This window comes from Numenius arquata, chromosome 12 (genome assembly GCF_964106895.1).
Source record: "Numenius arquata chromosome 12, bNumArq3.hap1.1, whole genome shotgun sequence".
In the NCBI taxonomy this organism is placed as follows: Eukaryota; Metazoa; Chordata; class Aves; order Charadriiformes; family Scolopacidae; genus Numenius; species Numenius arquata.
The window spans coordinates 44,023,802-44,031,594 of NC_133587.1; the positions used below are offsets into that span (position 1 = coordinate 44,023,802).

The 7,793-nt window shown below is 62.2% G+C and overlaps 1 protein-coding gene across 1 annotated transcript in view; it reads left to right on the forward strand.

Annotated features, from left to right (window-relative positions):
* Positions 1-5,542, forward strand: part of NBEAL2 (neurobeachin like 2) — a 29,816-nt gene extending 24,274 nt beyond the window's left edge. The window contains exons 38-54 of the mRNA XM_074157647.1: positions 261-356; positions 440-564; positions 658-798; positions 886-1,016; positions 1,115-1,224; positions 1,338-1,455; positions 1,533-1,630; positions 1,716-1,832; positions 1,922-2,011; positions 2,130-2,239; positions 2,331-2,503; positions 2,778-2,872; positions 2,971-3,087; positions 3,165-3,326; positions 3,414-3,562; positions 3,651-3,786; positions 4,984-5,542. Of these exons, the coding sequence (XP_074013748.1) occupies positions 261-356; positions 440-564; positions 658-798; positions 886-1,016; positions 1,115-1,224; positions 1,338-1,455; positions 1,533-1,630; positions 1,716-1,832; positions 1,922-2,011; positions 2,130-2,239; positions 2,331-2,503; positions 2,778-2,872; positions 2,971-3,087; positions 3,165-3,326; positions 3,414-3,562; positions 3,651-3,786; positions 4,984-5,088 (2,073 nt within the window). The 3' untranslated portion in view covers positions 5,089-5,542. The remainder of the gene's footprint in view (positions 1-260; positions 357-439; positions 565-657; positions 799-885; positions 1,017-1,114; positions 1,225-1,337; positions 1,456-1,532; positions 1,631-1,715; positions 1,833-1,921; positions 2,012-2,129; positions 2,240-2,330; positions 2,504-2,777; positions 2,873-2,970; positions 3,088-3,164; positions 3,327-3,413; positions 3,563-3,650; positions 3,787-4,983) is intronic.
* The last annotated feature ends 2,251 nt before the right edge of the window (positions 5,543-7,793 follow it).

Genomic DNA, 7,793 nt, shown 5'->3' on the forward strand with positions numbered 1-7,793 from the left:
GGCTGACCATGGGATGGGGACGGCCGTGGGACCCAAGATAGCCACAGGATGGGAATGGCTCTGGGGCCCAAGATGGCCGTGGGGATGGGGACAGCCATGGGAGCAGGGATGGCCATGGGGTGAGGACAACTGTGGGACCAAGGATGGCTGTGGTACCAGGGATGGTCTGGGACCAGGAATGGCCATGGGACGAGCACAGCCATGGGTTGGGGGTGTGTGTCGCCCCCGAGTCCATCTCAGCCACCCTCCCTTCACTCCAGAAATGGGTCTTGCGGGAGATCTCCAACTTTGAGTACCTCATGCAGCTGAACACGATCGCGGGGCGCACCTACAACGACCTCTCCCAGTACCCCGTGGTGAGCCCCACATCCCTCCCACCATCCCCCCCAGCGAGCCTGGGACCCCCCCTAAGCCTCACCCACCTCCCACCCCCACCCAGTTCCCCTGGATCCTGCGGGATTATGTCTCAGAGACCCTCGACCTCACCAACCCAGCCGTGTTTCGGGACTTGTCCAAACCCATCGGGGTGGCCAACGAGCGGCACGCCCGGGACGTGAAGGAGAAGTGAGTGTCCCCAGAAATAAGGGACACGGGGGATGTGGCGGGGGGGAAGCTCCTGGCTGGCTCCTGGTGGACACCATCCGACCTCACCCCCAGGTACGAGAGCTTCGAGGACCCCACGGGCACCGTGGACAAGTTCCACTATGGCACCCACTACTCCAACGCGGCGGGCGTCATGCACTACCTGATCCGCACCGAGCCCTTCACCACCCTCCACATCCAGCTGCAGAGCGGCAGGTTGGGCCCCCAGCGAGTAGACCCCGGGGAGGAAGGGGACATTGATGGGGACAAGTGGGCTCCAACCGGGGTGTCCTGTGCCACCAGGTTTGACTGCTCGGACCGGCAGTTCCACTCGGTGCCGGCGGCATGGCAAGCCCGCATGGAGAACCCCGTGGACGTCAAGGAGCTCATCCCGGAGTTCTTCTACTTCCCTGAGTTCTTGGAGAACCAGAACGGTAAGGGGCACCACCCATCATACCCACCATGGGGACAGCACCCATGGGAACATGGTGGGGGTTGGTGTCCCTCACCCCTTGCCTGCTCCTGCCTCCAGGCTTCGACCTGGGCTGCCTGCAGCTCTCCAACGAGAAGGTGGGCGACGTGGTGCTGCCACGGTGGGCACGTTCCCATGAGGATTTCATCTACCAGCACCGCAAAGCCCTGGTGAGATGGTGGAGCCTATCCCAATGTCTTCTCCGTTCCCACCCCTTGTGGGGTTTGTTACGGGGGGGTGGGTGGGCATTCCTGGCCCACCCTGATGCCCCATCCTTGGCCAGGAGTCAGAATACGTCTCAGCCCACCTCCACGAGTGGATTGACCTTATCTTTGGGTACAAGCAACGAGGCCCAGCCGCCGTGGAGGCCCTCAACGTCTTCTACTACTGCACTTACGAGGGTGAGCCGTGAGGCAGAGAGGGGGCTGGGGGAGAACACACCTGCCAGGTGGCCCCCCATGACCATCTCCATCCTCAGGGGCCGTGGACCTGGACGCCATCGCTGATGAGACGCAGAGGAAGGCTCTGGAGGGCATCATCAGCAACTTTGGGCAGACGCCCTGCCAGCTGCTCAAGGTAGCTCACGCCCCCACCCCCAAAAAATAGCCCCTTTCAGGGGGACACCCCACTTCTCATGGGTTCCCTCACCACCCCCCCCCAGGAACCCCATCCTGCCCGGCTGTCAGCAGAGAGCGCTGCTCAGAGGCTAGCCCGCCTCGACACCCGCTCGCCCAACGTCTTTGAGAACCTGGACCAGCTCAAGTCCTTCTTTGTGGAGGTGAGGACAACCCCGGGAGGGTCCTTGGCCAGGATTGGGAGGGATGGTGGTGGTCAGGAGGGTGCCCACTGGATGTTGTCTCCCCACAGGGCATCAGCGATGGGGTGGCCCTGGTGCAAGCCGTGGTCCCCAAGAACCAGGCGCACTCCTTCATCACTCAGGGATCACCCGATGTCCTGGTGAGTGCAGGGAAACTGAGGCACGGGCACATGCTACCAGCCCAGGGGGAACAGGACCCAATCCCAGGAGGCCTCCAGTGGTGGGAACTGTGTCACCTCCATCTCCATCTCTGCCCAGGTCACCGTGAGTGCCAACGGCTTGTTGGGGACCCATAATTGGTTACCCTACGACAAGAACATCTCCAACTACTTCAGCTTCACCAAAGACCCCACCGTTTCCAATGCAAAGTGAGTTGACTCATGGTCCCCAGGGATGGTCCCCGAGGGTGCCACCAGCCCACCCATGGCTCTGCCACCTCTCCATGTCCCTCCCCACCAGGACCCAGCGCTTCCTGCAGGGCCCCTTCGCCCCTGGCGCGGACCTCTGTTCCCGCACGCTGGCCGTGTCCCCCGATGGGAAGCTGCTCTTCAGCGGGGGACATTGGGACAACAGCCTCCGCGTCACCTCACTGGCCAAAGGGAAGGTCATTGGGCACATCACCCGGCACATAGGTATGTCCTCCTCTGGTGGTGAAGGTCTGAGGATGTCTCGATGGGTTTCTAGGGCCATGGTGGGAGGCAGGAGATGTAGGAGTGGGCAGGGGACATCTCCCAGTGTCCCCCATCTTCTGGGCATGGTGCAGGCTCCACTGCAGAGCTAGGCTGGGGTGAGGGTTGGCAGCATCTCCATGCCCCACAACCCATCTTGGTGCCATCCCACGGAGTCAGGGTGCTGACGGCGGTGGGACGGGACCAGCATCTCATGGTGTCCCTCTGGGTGTCACAGATGTTGTCACCTGCCTGGCGCTTGACCTCTGCGGCATCTACCTCATTTCTGGATCCCGGGACACCACCTGCATGGTGTGGCAGGTCCTCCAGCAGGTAGGGTGTTGACCCTTACCCCATGCTTCAGCCAGGGGGAGCTCTTGGTGGGGAGGCTACCACCAGATCACTGAAGTCCCTATGTCCCCAACGTGCAGGGTGGCTTTTCCAGCGGCTTGGCTCCCAAACCTGTCCAGGTCCTTTACGGCCACGACGCCGAGGTGACGTGCGTGGCCATCAGCACCGAGCTGGACATGGCGGTGTCAGGCTCCAAGGTGAGCTTGGGGTGGTAGGGTGGGCGACGGGGTGGGCAGTGCCACCACCACCACTCCACGTCCCCTCCTTCCCGTAGGATGGCACCCTCATCATCCACACCATCCGCCGGGGACTCTTCATCCGATCTTTGCGGCCACCAGGCGAGAGCTCACCACCCGCCGTCCTCTCCCACCTTGCCGTGGGGCCAGAGGGGCAGGTGGTCGCCCAGACGGCCGTAGGTCAACGAGCCTGCTTGAAGGTATGGGCCAGGTGTCCCCGTGTCCCCCCTCCCTCGTCACCGTCAGCGTGTCTGTGTCCCCTTCCCCGTCTTTGCTCTGTCTTTCAGGACAGGTTTGCGCTGCACCTCTATTCGGTCAACGGGAAGCACCTCTCCTCCGTCCCACTGGACGAGGAGGTGACGGCCATGTGCCTCACGGAGGAGTTCGTGGTGCTGGGGACCGTGCAGTGCGGGCTGGAGATCCGTGACCTCCAGAGGTGAGGGACACCACCCACCTTGTCCCACTCCTTTGAACCCTTTTGGGGAGGTTCAAGGAGTTCCATCCCACCACTCGTCTTCTCACAGCCTCAGGATGGCCGTGCCCCCCGTGCCCATGAGGGTGCCCATCCACAGCGTGTCCGTCACCAAGGAGAAGAGTCACATCTTGGTGGGGTTGGAGGATGGCAAGCTCATCGTGGTGGGGGCTGGGCAGCCCGCTGAGGTGAGCATGGACCCCCCACCCCAGGTGGTGGTGGGGCTGGGGAGGTGTCATGCCTTGGTGTCCACTGGGTGCTGCTGGGCTGGGGACCTCTGCTTGTCCTCCTTGCTCTCCAGAGCAGAGGTGGGGTGGGACAGGGGAGATATGGGGAAGGGATATGGGAAAGGGAGGGGATGGAGGTGGAGATGGGGATGGAGATGGTGGAGGTGGAGATGGGGATGGAGATGGTGGAGATGGAAATGGGGAAGAGGGTGGAGGTGGAGATGGGGATGGAGATGGGGAAGGGGATGGAGGTGGAGAAGATTGGGAAGGTGATGGCGTTCGGCGAAGGGATGGGGATGAGGAAGAGGAAGAGTGTGGTTGGAGAGAAAAGGATGGGGTTTGGAAGGTGGCGTGGATGATGATGGGAAAGGGGCTGCGGATGGTGGATGTTTGGAAGGGGATAGGGATGGAGAAGGTGATGAGGATGGGGATTTGGAAGGGGAGGGGGAAGCAAGTGGACATTTGGAAGGGATGGGGATCTGGGAAGAAGATGAGGATGGGGAGCTGGAAGGGGTGGGAAGATGATGGAGAAGCGGATGAGGATTCAGGGGATGAGGGTTTGGAAGGGGATGAGGAATGGGAATGGAGAAGGGGATGAGGATGAAGAGTGGGATGAGGATGGGGATGGAGAGGCAGAAGGCAATTTGGAAGGGGATGGGGATGGAGAAGAGGGTGAAGACGGAGGATGGGGATGGAGAAGGGGATGAAGAAGGGATGGAGAGGCAATTGGGAAGGGTATGGAGAAGAGGATGAAGATGGAGAAAGGGGATGGGGATCTGGAAGGGGATGGGGTGAAGGATGGAGCTGGAGAAGAGGATGGGGATGAAGATGGAGAAAGGGGATGGGGATCTGGAAGGGGATGGGGGTGAAGGATGGAGCTGGAGAAGAGGATGAGGATGAAGATGGAGAAGGGATGGGGATCTGGAAGGGGATGGGGGTGAAGGATGGAGCTGGAGAAAAGGATGAGGATGAAGATGGAGAAGGGGATGGAGATCTGGAAGGGGATGAAGAAAGGGGATGAGGATGAGATGGAGAAGAGGATGGGCTTTGGGAAGTTGATGAGGATTGAGAAAGGGATGCGGGATGGGTTGGGGACAGGGACATGGGGTCATGGAGGTCCATCCTCACACACACACCCCCCCCCCGACCTCCCCCCAGGTGCGGCCAGGCCAGTTCCACCGGCGGCTGTGGCGCTCCACGCGCCGCATCTCCCAGGTCTCAGCCGGGGAGACGGAATACAACCCCCCCGAGGGCAAGTCCTAGGCTGCCACCCACCACCCACCACCCACCTGGGGTGTCCCACACCCCCAGGGTGCGGAGAGATGCAGAGGGGGGGGTGAGGACGAGGACCCCCCTGCACCCCCTCCCCCCACCCCCCCCCCCCAAAGCCTGGGGAGGGGGGGGCCGGTCGGAGAGCCCCGTGCTCTGCCCGCTCAGCCCATCGCCCGTGGCCTTATCCAGCCCCCCCCCGCACCGTGGGGTGGGGGGTGCAGAATCGCCCTCCCAACCCCCCCAATTTAAGGGGGTTCCCCCCCCTTCCCGCGGAGGGATGGGGGGCGAGGAGGAGGCAGGTACCCCTCGCTGGGAAGGGGGGTGCCATGTCGTGTGTGTGTGTGTGTGTGTGTGTGTCCCCCGCCGTGCCCGCTGGCCAGGAGCCGGCCGGTGTGTTGTGTCCCCAGCCTTTTTTTTTTTTTCTACCCGTTTTTAGGTCTTTTACAGAAAAAAAAAAAATATTAATAATAAATAATAATAATATATCTATGGGAAATAAATGTGTGCGAGGCCCTTGTCTGCCCCCCCCCCCCCCCGCCTCCGGTGTGACCCCCTGCGGTGTGTCCCCCTCCCATGTCACCTCCCCTCTGGTGTGTGTGCCAGCCTGGGGCACGGGGACATGTGTGTCACGAGTGTGGGGGGGGTCTCAGCAGCAGGAAAGCCCCATGTCATGAGTGGGGGGGGTCTCAGCAGCAGTAAAGCCCCATGTCATGAGCGTGGGGGGGTCTCAGCAGCCATACACCTACATGTCATGAGTGTGGGGGGGTCTCAGCAGCAGGAAAGCCCCATGTCATGAGCATGGGGGGGGTCTCAGCAGCAGTAAAGCCCCATGTCATGAGCGTGGGGGGGTCTCAGCAGCAGTAAAGCCCCATGTCATGAGTGTGGGGGGTCTCAGCAGCAGGAAAGCCCCATGTCATGAGCGTGGGGGGGGTCTCAGGTGCCGTAAACCTATATGTCACAAATGTGGGGGGGGGTCTTAGCAGCAGGAAAGCCCCGTGTCATGAGTGTGGGGGGGTTCTCAGCAGCCGTGCATCCATGTGTCATGAGCGTTGGGGGGTCTCAGCAGCAGGAAAGCCCTGTGTCATGAGTGTAGAGGGTCTCAGGAGCCGTGTACCCATGTGTCATGAGCGTGGGGGGTCTCAGCAGCCATACACCTACATGTCATGAGCGTGGGGGGTCTCAGCAGCAGGAAAGCCCCGTGTCATGAGTGTGGGGGGCTCTCAGCAGCCGTGTACCCATCTGTCACGAGTGTGGGGGGTCTCAGCAGCCGTGTATCCGTGTGTCACAGGCGTGGGGGGGGCCTCAGCAGCAGTAAAGCCCTGTGTCACAAGTGTGTGGGGGGGATGTCTCAGCAGCCATACACCTACATGTCATGAGCGTGGGGGGTCTCAGCAGCAGTAAAGCCCCATGTCATGAGTGTGGGGGGCTCTCAGCAGCCGTGTACCCACGTATCACGAGTGGGGGGGGGGTCTCAGCAGCAGTAAAGCCCTGTGTCATGAGTGTAGAGGGTCTCAGGAGCCATGTACCCATGTGTCATGAGCTGGGGGGGGGTCTCAGCAGCAGGAAAGCCCTGTGTCATGAGTGTCGGGGGGTCTCAGCAGCCATACACCTACATGTCATGAGCATGGGGGGTCTCAGCAGCAGTAAAGCCCCATGTCATGAGCGTGGGGGGGGGTCTCAGCAGCCGTGTACCCACCTGTCACGAGTGTGGAAGGTCTCAGCAGCCGTACACCCACGTGTCATGAGTTGGGGGGGGGAAGGGTCTCAGCAGTCACATACCCAGATGTCATGAGCACGGGGGGGGGGGGGGTCTCATTAGCTGCACACACATGTCATGAGTGTGGGGGTTCTCAGCAGCCATGCACCCGTGTCATGAGCGGGGGGCGGGGGGGCTCAGCAGCCATGTACCCATGTGTCACAAGCGTGGGGGGTCTCAGCAGACGTATACCCACGTGTCATGAGTGTGGGGGGGTCTCAGCAGATGTACAGCCACGTGTCACACGGGCAGGATGCCTCAGGAGCTGTGCATCCATGTCACGAGCACAGGGTGGTCTCAGCAGCCGTGTACTGACATGTAATGAGCGTGGAGCAGTCTCAGCAGCGGTGGAGCCCTGTGTCACGAGTGTGGGGGTTCTCAGCAACCGTGCACCCGCACTCACAAGTGTGGGGGGGTCTCAGCAGCCCTCCAGCCCCATGTCACGAGCGTGGGGGGGTCTCAGCAGCCGCGTACCCCTGGTGTCACGAGCTCGGGGCAGCCGGGCTCTCTCAGCAGCCCTGTGCGCACGTGTCACAAGCACGTGCGGCCTCAGCAACCCTGTGCCCACGTGTCACGAACGTGCCAGGTCTCAGCAGCCGCGCACCCACGTGTCACGAGCACGGGGAGATCTCAGCAGCCCTGTGCACATGTAGCATGAGCGTGCCAGGTCTCAGCCATCCTTCCTTGTCCCCCCCCACTCCATGGGGCTCTGTAGCCGGCCCCTGTCCCCAGGGAGCTGGCAGACTGTCCCTGTGCTGTCCCAAGGCGGCTGAGCGTCCCCGGCCGCGGTGCCCGTGTCCTCCCCTGGCCCTGCCACCCCCGGGGGGGGCCCCACAGCCGGCAGCGACCTCTGTCCCCAGCCAAGGCTTGCTGCGGTGTGCCCACGGCGTCACGTGGAGCGGGCACCAGCGGGGCCACCGGGGCCACCAGAGCCACCGGA